General features: G+C 39.3%; 1 protein-coding gene across 2 annotated transcripts in view; it reads right to left on the minus strand.

Annotated features, from left to right (window-relative positions):
• Positions 1-13,740, minus strand: part of POU6F2 (POU class 6 homeobox 2) — a 434,582-nt gene that overhangs the window by 338,729 nt on the left and 82,113 nt on the right. Inside the window, exon 2 of one of the 2 annotated variants that reach the window (XM_069462202.1) lies at positions 2,822-2,993. In XM_069462202.1, coding sequence (XP_069318303.1) covers positions 2,822-2,993 — 172 coding nt within the window. Of the gene's footprint in view, positions 1-2,821; positions 2,994-13,740 lie in introns of those variants that run through there. The other variant, XM_069462203.1, reaches the window with a different exon arrangement.

The raw sequence follows: 13,740 nt of genomic DNA on the forward strand, positions 1-13,740 counted from the left end.
CTATTTACACTGAAATTTCAGGAACAATAAAAAACTGAGCTCCTCTTGTCTCCTTTTGTTGGTTAATGTCTCTCTATGAAACTAAACATATCAAGATACACGATTTGTCTTAATCTGCCCATTTCATTAGAGAAGTATAATTTTCAATAATACAATGTATATATATAAGAATGGCAGTTAGAGAGAGAGAGAATATTAGAAAATCATTGTTTAGAGAAAAATGTGGATGTTCTCAACTATTCAGGAAGAAAGCAATTCTTCATTACCAAGTGAAGAGTATAATTAGAACTATATCCAAAAACAAAAACAAAGACTTCAACATATGCATGTCAAATAAAATAATGTTTCCTTAAATTGTGTTGCCAGAGTTGCTTAAAATTCTGGGAAGAAATTATACTGGAAAGTTTTAGTTAGTCACATAAACTAGAATTCCTAAGCCTAAACCCTACTAATATTAAAAAGTAAGAGCATAATAGAAGCAAAAGCTAAGGAAACCATACAAGAAAATTGGGGTGGTTTCCTCGTGAGCTGCTTTCTAGTCTCTTTTTCACAATTATCTCCAGGTTTTTTTCTCAAGTTTCCAAAACCGTTAATCCACTGATTTCTTCTTTACTAATTGGAAACTGTGAAATGTTCACATTGTGTTTGAAAAACAGTCTAGAAACCAAAGACAATTGAGTGAGTACAAAGGGAATATGAGCTATAAGATGCAGATTTTGCTGTGTTCACTCTCATAAAGTCAGAAGTTGAGAATTTCAACATGAAGGTGGGTGGGTGCCTTCTAAAATCCACTATGGTTTTTAGATTAAACTATGATTCTTTAGTAAATGGCACCCCATGAAGATTTCACTTCAAATATATTTTTGACAAACTTTTAGTTCAAATCTCTTGGACTCTCTTGGATTTGTTGAAGCTTATTTCTCTATACATGTAAATCAGTGAGAGGTGGCGTAACAAATCTACAACAGTGTCCAACATTGGCAAACCTAAACAAATGTTGAGAAGCCAAATTAATCACCCTTCCATTGGAATACTTGAAAGAAAACAAGTTGGGGCTTCAAGCTCAAGTCTACAAAATATATTTATTTTCTTATAAATGTATGTAAAATCTAGAAACAAATAATTTATTATCTGTAGCTCAAATGATAATTTATTATCTGTTGAATTGAAAATTGATGACTTTTTAAAAGTCAAAGTGTTTACTTAGTATATTCAACATCAGAGGGGCTTGAGCATGGCTTTTGCCTTCCTGTAATTTATAATGTTATCTGATTTCTTCCACTAACTTCCTAAAATGAAATGACTATTTTAGGACATAACTCTTCCTATATGGATAAAAACTTGGACTATAACAAAATATTTCTTTAGCGTGAAAATGCTAAATCCTCAATGCATAGGTTTGGAAAATTTATGACTGAGGTGGAATCGCTGCTTTTTAAAGAAAGGGTAACATCATAGAATTTCTTGAAACTGGAATCTCTTATACTCTTTGGTATAAAACAGTATTTTGCCAGCAGAAAATTTGAAAAGCAAAGTTTCTCAGCAAGACCCCTCCAGTGTCTGAGTGAGTAAGCAGTAGGGGAAAGCTCCTCTGTTGAAGCTGGCCTAGAGTTACCGAACTCCCAAGGCAGCTTTCTTTCTATCAGTTAAAACAAATAAATGAAGAAAGCCTAAGTTTTAAACTGAATTAATGACTTTTTAAACAAAGTAATCTATGCAATGACGTTTTTCTTTAAAGTTCAGGCATGTGACTATTTTTTTTACCTGAGACTAAGCAGTTCTCTGCCTGATATATATATACATATAATTTATTTATTTGTTTCAAGTTAGTATATACATATATGTATATGTGTGTGTGTATATGCACGTACACACACTTGAAAATAATTAAAAAGCACATGTTTCTGGAGCAATTGTTCTGAAAACCTAATGTCACTCCGAACCATAAAGTGCTTCTCCAGCAGAGACATCTATCAACATCCATCACGCAGGCATCAGCCTCAACAACCCCCTCCCCTTTCTGATTAGAGATCACAGTTGCTTGAGTTGGCTTACAGAGTGTCATCTGTTTGAATGACAGATGTCTTTGCAGGAGTGGCACTATGCTTGTTCTTGTTTTGTTTATGAAACAAAGATTCCTGAAAGGTCCTGGGCTGCCTCCACTTTTAGCATGAAGCTATAAACACAACGTTACAGGGGAGAGGGGCTGGGATAGGGGAGAGAATCAAAGGACCTGTTTTCTTTCCTCATCACCCTTTTAAAAGAAGAAATATTCATTCCGATTGTGATGACAAAATGTTATTTCTCTGAGCAATCCTCGTAGCCACTTTTGTTTACCCGGCATAGCATGACTTGTATTGATATTTTTCAGTTTCTCCTCTCCCGTCTTTAGACGACAGATAATAACTCTTTACTCACCTTCCCCTTAACAAAAGGCTGCGAAGCAACCCGAAACCGAGTCGATATTTATTCAATAAATGTTAACCAATTCTCACAATGGAACTGATTTCCTGATTATTATTACCACTTTCTATCTTTTTTTTTTTTTTCCAAATAATTTCCAGCCTGGGGACTCCAGCAATATTTGACAAGTCAAAATAGGCAGCGAATAAGTTCCTTGTTGGTAAAAGTTTGGAGGACATCCTCCTAGCCAGCTGGAATCAGCTTCGGTGGCTTAGCACCTCCAAGATGCGAAGCTCCTTTTTCAGTACTTACAAGAAAATTGAATGAACAACAGAAAAAAAAGGGGGGGGGCGTGGGGGGTGGATTGCTCTTCCGGACAACATGGTAGGGCTGAAATGAAATACCTAGACAGACTTACCGAAGAGCTTGCTGGGAGTGTCCTCGCTGTCATTTGATTCCACAGGCGCAAGCAGGGGCTCATTCAGCTCGCTGTCTGAAGTAGCAGCCTTGTCCTCACCTCTCAACTCCGCATTCATTTCACTCCGCACTGACAGCAAGGGCTTACTGACTTGTCCAGCTATCATTGGATCCTAGGATGGGCGAAAAGAGTGAAGGGGAGGAAAAAAAAAGTGGCAGCTTTAGAGTGCGTGTCCTCTCTCTCCCTCTCCCTCTCTCTTCTCTCTCTCTTCCACACACACACTCTCCCTCTCTCCTCTCTCTCTTATCTCTGACTGCTCCCGCTGTTATTGCTGGCTGCAGTCAAGTGAAGAGCTATTACAGATCCGATGAGTTCTCCATTACTCCCCACCCTATTAAAGCTCAACTAGCATGTGAGAGATTCAGGAGGCTTCGGAAGGGGAAAAAAAAAAAAAACTTCTTTGAAAGCAACCTAACCAACACAGCTTTAATTGTGGGATGTGCTTTTGTGTGAATGTTTTTACACCTTGTTCTGTCTTTAATGCACTAAGAAAAAAGAAAGTGCTGGGTTTGTACTTCAGCAACATACTAAAAAGGAAGGAGCACCCTATGGAGGAACCACAGGCTATTTTAAGAAGCCCTCTCCCCGGGGGAGAAGCAATTAAACCCTATCCCAAGAGCAGAGAAAAGAGATAGGGAGAAAAGAGACCTCAAAACGCTTTCAACAGAATAAAAGATATTTCTTATGTAAATTCTATAAGCACCCTTAGAAGTTGACTTCACTGGTCCCAGATTGGGGACCAAAGCTGACCCCAAATCAAATGAACATTTTAAAGCAAATAATACACAACAAAACATACAAAGATTGGTTTAAAAAAATTTAAAAGGAATTGGGAAAATACTTACAAACTGTGTTCAATAATTCAGATACCTAGAGCATCATACGCCCAGAGCATTAAAGAAAGAGAAAACAAAAATCACCTCCAAAAAAGGCAAACTTTTCCCCCTGATAATTTGGATCTGTCTTATCTTCAGCTCATTTAGGAGGGCATTTTAGGATCAGAAATATTTTCCCAGTGTAGCCTTTTATTCCATTTGCAAACTAAGCTGCACAATATTGTTTGGACACCAATATCGGATGCAGAAGGAAAGAAAAAGCAAGAAGTGCCCTTTTTGCGTGATCTAGGAGCTATTTATTGCCAAGTTCATGCCTAAATGGTTCCAGAGCAGGAAACAGGTGACCAGCCCAGGAGCAGGTGGGGCAGCCTGCTCCCGGGTCCCATCATTACATTGGTTGCGGTATGCCTGTGGGTTTTTTTTTTTTTTAATGTATTCATGCCTGAAAAGTGAATTTGATATGACACATGATAATCTATGAAAATGTTAATCAATACAAATAGTTTAAGCTGTCATCAAATGCACTTCTTTAGTCAATACTCATACCACTGAAAACAATGTCACTGTCACCAGGGCTTAATTTGCACAGCACTTAAATATTGGACCCTGTGCATCAATGCACTTCTTCTTCAAATACTGTAGGTAAACACATTTTCTCCCTATTTAAGGCTGAAGCACTCAGCACGCATTTAGCTGAGCCGAATCCTCCCTTTTGAATACCTTGATAGGTCCACTGGAGGGCAAAATTAATACTTAATTGAATCTCACAGTCATCAAAATAATCAATACTTTTTTATTATTTATTCTTTACAGTCTGTTGACTGTTTCAAACCTCTGAGGGAATGGTGGAAAGGATTCATGGCTTTGAAACACTGTCATTTAACAAGGTAATTTTCAGTGGGGCATTAGGGGTTGTGAAACATATAATAAAACAAAAATGGTGGCTTATAATAGGAAGAAAGAAAAGAATTATATTTCTGCCATCTAACAAAACAGGATAAATAAAAAAGCAAGTGCAGAGAGAGAGAGCGAAAAAGGAGGGGGATGAGGGAGAGAGAAAGACTGGCTTTTGAAGGGTTTTATCATATCAAGAGCAGAGCCGAGCTTTCATAATGCTGACATTTCTCATCCTGACAATCCTAAACAAGTGGAAAGGATGAGATCGCAGATATCATCTTTCATCACATTCCCCAGCTTAAGAACCAACATGACAGCTCCTCTCCCCTTTACACTGTTAATTACTAAATAAAATACTACTCTCTGTCAGCATCCGATGATTGCAGATAGCAACCACAAACATTTTCCCATTGTTTTCCCCCCTCTGAAATGGTGAGACCTACCTTGAACTCTTTAGAAAATAAATTAGGCTTGTCTCGCCGTGTTGTAAATATCTGAAATATAATCAATGTAATCAATGTGGTCGATTCACAGTATTGTCAGCCTAAATTTGCTGGTGATAGATTGGCATTTTGTTTACAGGGTCTGGTTGCTGGGATTTGGAGAACTTGAAACTTGGGGAAGGGGAGCAGGTAGGCAGAGGGGAAAGGAGACGTAATTCTCAACATTTTTCCAAATTTCTTTCCTGTATATCTAAGAACGACTGTGTGTTTGAGTTCTTCCGATTCAGTTGGCAGGAGGGGTGGGTAGAAGGAACCACACTCCCCGCCTTACCTCCTGGTGTTTGTAAGTATGCTCATCACATGATGTGAAGAGCCCAGTTTTAAATTCTAGTGTACTCTTTTTACTTCATAAAAGCTTAAATACTCAATCTCTCTGATCCAAAGGATGGAGGTGTGACTTGTGCCTTTGAGACACCCAGTCTCTGCGGCTACACTGCCCATGTGAGCCTTTTTGAAGGTAATGTTAATGATAAATTTATGTCGAGAACAGCATTCTTATGATAAGCCAAACATGATGATTAAGGTGTCAGTGAATATCTGGGTAAACTTAAAAAAGGGTATTCTACTCATGCTTTATTTGTGAAGGGTCAAACTGAATTCTGAATCACAGAGAGGAGCTGAAATGCAGCTGCTGAGTTCAAGTGCACTTAAATCTCTAGGATGCTCTGTCCAGCTGATGTGTGCAAAGCATGTACTGGCAGATGGTATATATTCACTGACCATCAGCTCTTCTTCCTTAAATTACGTTTATGTACCTCATACATGGCTAGGTTCCCAACTAGTGCCTCTCACTGTCTTAAGCTCAGAAAATTCAGCAGTTTGTCATTCAAGTACTCATTTGATTTTTTTCTTCTTACAAAACACTTTACGTTTTCCATGATGCAGCTGTAGCATACATATAAATATATATATGTGTGTGTATATGCATGACATGGTTAAACAGCAAACCCCCAGTGAGGCAGTGAGCAGACAGCTTTTAATCACAGCTGCAGCCACTGGGGGGTCCATTTGAAAATGTGTCAGAAGCAGTAACCACTGAGTATAGTCTTCTAAGTGATGGGGGAGTGCCTCTTTCAAGTAGCACTTGGCTTGGAAGTCATTCTCTCCTTGCCAGGAGCCATGGCACTCTATGAAATCCTTTCTGCTGGAGTGAAGAAAGGATTTTCCGACATGCACCTACATAGGTGCTTGTAGAAATGTAAGAAAGCTGCAATTTCAACCTGTACAAGGATCCCTGCAGCAGCAAACAGAAACAGAAATAGCTAGTGCAGGTGAGAAATAAAATAGAGTTGATGAAGACTTCTTTCTTCTACTATAACAGAAGAAGTTGAGACTTCTCTGCAATTCCTATATCAACCCTGATGGAAGACAGTAACTGGTCCGATATGGAACGGTGTCGAGTGTGCACAAGAATAGGACATAGGATATGCCAATACAGGACACGCACAAAGGTCTTCAGAGACCCAAGGACCAGGGAGTGAAAAAAGAAGTAGGAGCGGTAGTTTCTATTAGCAAAATCGCAAAAATTTTTTTACCATGTCCTATAATGAAAGGGCTGCGATCAACATCAAAACTACACAGTGATTATTTGTCTCCCTCAAGCATTGTTACAGAATAAAAATACGTCCCATTTATTGATTGTCTTTACCAGACAGGCTCTTCAGATACATCTAATGTTACCCAAACTATATAAGGTATTAGCCTCATTTTATGGGTAAGACACTAGGCTCAGAGAGGCTAAGTGATTTGTACCAAAGGCACACAGCTAAGTGATAAAGACGCATTTTGAACCCTAGTAGATCCATCTCCAAAAAGCATCATCTTTTTCTACTGCATAGTGGGCACTGGGTGAAAAAAATCAAGGTCCATGACTTAGTAATTCATGCAGTATCCCAGAATTTGATTTATGGACCACAGAGCCAGTGAGGCCATGAAGGGCGCTAAAGCCTGGATAACCGATTCCCAGGGCATGCTATGTGTAGTATCTTCTTCCCTACAGAATGTAGGAACAACACTTCTCTGGCTGACACTGCTTGGGTGGAATCTGCGGGGCAATATATGGTGAGGTAGATAGGACATCAGATAGTGGCCAATACCCAGGCTTGCATTCAGCTTCACCCTCTAGATGAACATAGCAAGCCACATAACCACTATTGGCCTCAACTGTAAAATGAAAAGCCTAGAATAGAACAATATTTCCCGAGTGCGTTCCACAGAACACTTGTCCCAAAAGTTATTCCAGAATGAAAGAGTTCTGCAGTTGCACCCACATGGAAAACACAGCAGGGAAGTCTACCTGGAAAGAAACCCAGCTAACTTAGCTTATCCTAGCACTTGCCAAAATTATCTGACCATGGGAGGCCTTTTCCTTATAACCCTTATATCATCTAATATATCTAGAATGTGCCAGTTTAGATTATCTGTAAATTATAACACTAATTTTCAATGATTCTACAATAATAGGCCAGAAGATTTCTATAAGTACATATCTGCCCAGCGCTTCTCATATTCTAACAACTTTTACATAATTGATATTCCTTAAAGTTAATTTATGTACAGTAAGCATACAGTTATATAAAATTTATTATATAATAACTGTATATACTCTCATCATATACTAATTTCTGATATCCTTTTATATAGTTTTTAAATAGAGACATCCTGGTATATTTCTGTTGTAAAACCATTATTTGAAGAGTAGATACAGGACACTGTACTAAGGAGGAGAATTAAACTTGGGCTTTTTTTTACCAGGCTGCTAAAAATAATACCAGATAAACAAAAGTAAAATTCAGCTAAAGACTTTCAATAATTTAACCAACAGAGTTTTTGTAAGCATAGTCATTCTCATTTTATAGTCAGAGAAACTAAAGATAGTGAGATCATTAACTCAGCAAAGCATCCGTGTCCAGTGGCAGCCACGCGATGGAAACACCCACACCTCTCTAAACTGAGCTTGAACTAGGTCCAGCATATTTTTATGTACATACACACCAACTATGAAACAGGCAATCAGAGCAGCTTTCAGGGAAATGTAAATAAGATGGGCAGGCTTCAAAAAACCAAGGAAACATTCATTTGGTTGTGAAGCACCTGAGTATGGTAAAGTTATACACAACAGATCTATTTTTAGAATTCAAGAGAAAAATTATATTCATTATAAACAAAAAATGTATTGGACTCCACCCATCCCCAATGCCACATTTCAACTTAGGAATAAAAGGTAGAAACAAGTTACCTACAGCTAATTTAAGACACAAACTCATCATATTTTATGTTTAATTTCCCCCACTGAGAAGAGGTAAAAATCAAAAATCACAAAAGATTAAGAGGAGGACAATAGACCCTGGTGGGTTTGGGGAAAAGGAAACTTCAAGTGTGAATATTGTTACCCTTGGTCATGGAGAAAAGAAATTTTTCTCTGTCTTTTACCAATTACCAAATTTTATTAATTAGTTTAGTTCTTGATATGGTATTTAATATGCTGAAAGTATTTTCTCCCAAACGTTATAAAGTATTTCTAATTTTTTTACCATTCAACATTTTCTCCTTTTTTCAATATTTTTTTAAAAGACCTTCTATTTGACTCTCAGAAAGAAGACATTTTATTTTTATAAGCCTTTTTCTATTTATGTAAGTATATATATTTATGGCAGAAAATTTTGAAAATTTAGGAAGATCAAAGGACACTAAAAGCACACTAGAAATTCACCCACAACTGATTATTTTATTTTAAAAGTCACTTTTTAGACTGCAAGCAAACATTGTTTTGAGAAAAGCAGCAAATCCCACATTGGGAGCGAATATTCAACAGACACAGATTTGCATTATAATGTATTTAATTACAAAACTTATGCATACATACCCTTGATTGTCTCACTGTAGATTTTCACTGCAAAACGTTGATCGCAACTGGACTTCCTTCCTCAACCCAACATTCCCAGCTGCTCTCTCTTTCCCCCCTGTCTCTCCACTTTACAATTCATGTGGCTGAACTTTTATTTAATTCTATCCCAAAATAAATAAGATGAGTATTCTGTGAAAATCAAGCAGAGCATTCAAAATTCCAAACTAATGCTGGGTTTAGATGGTGAAATGCTAAAGAGACGCACAGGGGACATGTACCTCATGGACATGCTCATACCTCATGATGTCCCCCTGATTTAGCACTAATTTCCGGCAGGACCATGAGTGAATTCCTGTCTCTTCCATCTTGGTTTCCATACCAACATGGCTTTCTATAGCTCACAGGGGATATTGTGAGACTTGAGTGAGATAATGTACAGTTAATGTATATGAATATGTTTTGAAAGATAGAAAGTATTACACATTTTCTACAATACCACTTCCCACACTAAGGCAACTTACTGTGGATTATTTTTCTCTCCAGCATTCAGTCTGGAGCAGGAGTCACTAAACCCTTAAAGTTGCAGAAGACTCAAATATATACTGTAGTGGACATGGTGGGGCAGATCCTACCTGTAGGTAGTGTTTTAGCCTAAAACACTTACTACCTGCCCCTTTACAGAAGAAGTTTGCCAACCCCTGAGCTCCAGCCTGGGTTCAATCAGTTGCCTTAATCAATATTCATGTTCCAGGGCTAGCATTCAATCGGCAGGGCCACATTCCAGGCTTGGCCACCACGAACTCTTCAGCTCCCTCACCTCTGTTCATCATCTACCATTCTCTCACCTTGCATTTTGCTGTTTAGTATAATTTATTAATATATTAATTTGCATAGAATTAATGCCTTGTGGATCACTGTTAATGGAGGTTACAAATAGGTTCTCCTTTGGTTAAGTTAGTCATATTCAAAATATGTGTATTAGCCAAAATATTTTTGAGACATTCCCTACACTTGCATGGAACCAGAGAATATTCAGGATTTAGTAAGTCCTTGTGTCTACGCCCTTGGTGCTGGGCGCCTAAGACTTGATCTCCAAACTGTCCCATATCCAGCCTTTGGGTCTGAGTGTATTAGTTGCCTGATCATGACTCTGAGAGAAACAGATCTGGCTTCTAGAATCTTGCCATATCTGCCTTAATGAACCTTTCATGCAAGATAGGCTAGAGTCACTTAAAATGACAGAGAATTATAACTTCACCAAGCTTACAGACAGGTTGAAAAAACTATTTAAAAATGGTTGGTAATAAAATTGTGTTTAATAAATAACTGAATGTATGGCAGCTCTTGGTCTGAGAGCTTATTTTCATTATGACCAGACTGAAGGGCATAGAGGATGCTGCAAACTCTCACCCATCTCTAACCATCACTGACTACCATTATCTACCAAAAAGAACCTAACAGTTGTGCATATAAATTTTGGCCTAGGACATATGCAACACAACCCACTATGTGGGCTGATGACCCCCCGTTAGATGAACCCTGTGTTAGAGGCAGGAAAGGTCATTACCTATGAAACAGGGTTTAGAGCTTCTGTTCAGATGATTCCTGGGGAAAATTACACTGTTTACTGCCACCACCAATCCTCAGCACTTTATCTAGGGAATATTTGGTTAAGGTGAATGTCCAAAATCATCTTGAAAGGAAAAAATAAGACAGCAAATATCTGATTTCCTTTGGTGTCAGAGGATGGTATTTTATTTACCAACAATAAGTGCGCACATATGGGCAGAATTTAAAAGTCTCTTGTCTTTTTACTGAACCTCAGGTAAATATGTGATTTTCTTCTCCCTTGTCAGTGTCCACCTAGTATCTCTATCCCTCTCCAAGTCCCACCATGAATGCTACGTTCTCTTAACTAGGCTTATCCTCTACAGGCAACTCCAATTAAAGATGAAAATGGATGCAGTTGTATTTAAACATAAACAAGCAAACAAACAAGCCAAACAGCTCATCAGCACAAACCTGTAGGTTGCAATAAAAATCAATCAGACAGGAATCTGCCAGTTCTGGACTTCTCCAAAGCATCTAACACGAGTTGGAAAAACCTCATCTGGACCATCACCTTGAACCTCTACAGCTCCTTTGCCCTCAGGAGGTTAAAATGACTGTATGGATGAAGCTTCATGTATACTTATCTGGGAAGCAAGGGAGACACTGGTATTGACAACCTAATAGCACCATCAATTCAATTTCTGCTGCCTTTGTGAAAAAGCATCAATAAGAGTTCAATCCAGGCTCATCTAGATCTGGTCTTTTGGTAATGGGGTTATACAGCAGTATCGACATTGCTTACACATACCCTGTATTCATACATTCTTCGTAATCTGATGGCTTCAAATAGGTATGAGGATTTAACCGGAATACAACTCAGATTAAAGTGAATTTACACTTAGCAATTTGAACGTACAGTTGTCTAGGAGTTACAAAGAGAGAACATCCAATCTCTGTCCTAAAAGTATGGATTTGTGTGTGTATGTATGTAATATACACACACATATATAAGTATACTGTGTATATACCTCAACATTTGTAGCCTTTTGCAAAAGTGAAATATACAATCAGTTCCCAGAATGGAAAGACCTGGTCTCTAGTCCCAGGATTTTTAAACTGAGCTCTGAGAAGCCTTAAGGTTTTCAGGGGGATGCCTCTGGAACCTCAAAGGGAGGCAGGGGAGGACCAAAGTACACACCCCCAGTTTTTAAAGCCATATTGGCCCCTCTCCTCTATTTTACGTGGCACCTTCAGTATACTCAAAGAAAGGGTTTCACAGATGTGCCCATATTGCATATTTGCAATGCATCACAGATGCACTAAAATGACAGTTTTTCTATTGGTTAATCATTTGCTACTTCAAAACACTTAGGTGTTAGACCCTACAGCTGAGATGTCTGAGCCCTTGGCAGGTGGACATGTCTCTGAATTCCCAATACTAACACTATGTTGGATACAAAATAGACACTCAGTAAATGTGTTCTGATAGATTGACTGATGGTGAGGAAGGAGGGAAGGGAGGGAGGAAAGTTAAAGGCAGGGACTGCCTTTGGTTGCTGTCTTTAATGTTATTCACATACATTTAACTGCATCTGAAGTTACATACTATGAAACTAACTCTGGCTACCTTACTTCTCCAGCTCTGCGCACACGTACACACTGACCCATATCTGCTTCCAGAAATGGAAGTGAGTTCAGTTTGTGTGGTTGTTTTAGTTTGTTTGACCGCAGGACGAAGTGGAAGAATGTAACGGCAACGGTGGAAAGGAAAACGAAAGTCTTATTTTCCCCCAGGGCTGAAGTTGAATGAGAGGACAGCAGTCACCAAACCAGTTAAGGGAGGAGCACAACAAAGCGCAGACAGCAGAGGTACCAGTGGGCCCGGGGGTGCGCAGCGCCCCCTCCCGCGGGCTCAGCCCCTGGTTCAGGCTGGAAGAATCTCGTCTCCCCGAGGGCAGCCTGGGGCCCGGCCTCCTCATGCTCCTTCGTGGGGGCACAGTAGTATCACACACACGCAACGTATTAGAAATAGAATTTTACTACAAGTGTTCTAATTAGATCATTTTTCTTAGAAGAAAATGTTTGTGTAAATGAATATTACATTAAATATGTGTATACATCAAACTCTATCCTTCCATTCTGATGACAAAGTTGAGAAGAAAAACTCTTTCTTCAAAATGTAGCCGGTTCCTTATAGTTCAGATTTCCATAAATGAATAGAAAAATCCATCCTGCCCCCTGCTGACAGACCAATATTCCTAAAAATCCAGTTCAAAACTTGACTGTGTCCACAGTGCCTTCTGAGCTGGGCCCAAGCCCCTGCCTAACACGCACATTCAGACCTGGGTCTGGCTTTCCTCGGGCTGTGACATACAGCCGGGCACTGCACAACCACAGAATGTGCTGTTCACATTCTAGTGACTGTAAAATCGCTAAGACAATTTTCAGGCATGTGGCAATAAAGTATCCGGGGGCTGCCTGGTCTCACTTGCCACAGACGCCCTTTGGCCCATGGCAGGCTGACTGCGGCCAGCGCTTCTGGGACCTTGCGCGTCCCGCACCCAGGCCCACGGTGCCAGGGTGAGCACGTGGGCACCGGGGCCCGGGAGCTTGTGCTCAGGCCTGGCTTTGCCTTCCACTCGCTGAAGGGCACATCTCTCTGAGCCTCCATTTCCCTGAGAGGAAAATGGGGGTAATAATAGCATATGTCTCAAGGGAGAGGTTTGCAGATTGAATAAATAATTCACAAATAGTGCTTAGAACAGGCTGACCGCATAGTAAGAATAAGAGGTTTCTGTATCGCTTGCTTTCCATGCTCTGTGTTCGTGACTTTTCCGACAAAGTGTGAATGTTCGTGTATTTTACTGTGGAGAAGCTCCTTAGGCTTCATCGGATTTTAAAGGGAGTCATGATCCACTTCCCTATCTGCTGCCCCCACACCCCACAAAAAATAAATCAGTAAGTAACCACGGCTAAGGAGCGGGGGCCTGCCTTTGTATTCTCCTATGCCAAATGTTAGGACAGTGCTTGGCTCATAATAAGCTCTCATTAAATATCCATTGATTGTATCTGAAAAACAAAAACAAGAAAGGTATCTATAAAAGATGGAAGAAAAGTCAAAACATTTAGATTTTTTAAAAACTAAATTACTCGGAAGTCTTTTGAGAAGGAATTTGCTCTATAAATCCTAAAGCCTTATGATTTTAAGAAATAAGTAACTGTCAG

Source organism: Eulemur rufifrons, chromosome 29 (genome assembly GCF_041146395.1).
Source record: "Eulemur rufifrons isolate Redbay chromosome 29, OSU_ERuf_1, whole genome shotgun sequence".
Lineage (NCBI taxonomy): Eukaryota > Metazoa > Chordata > Mammalia > Primates > Lemuridae > Eulemur > Eulemur rufifrons.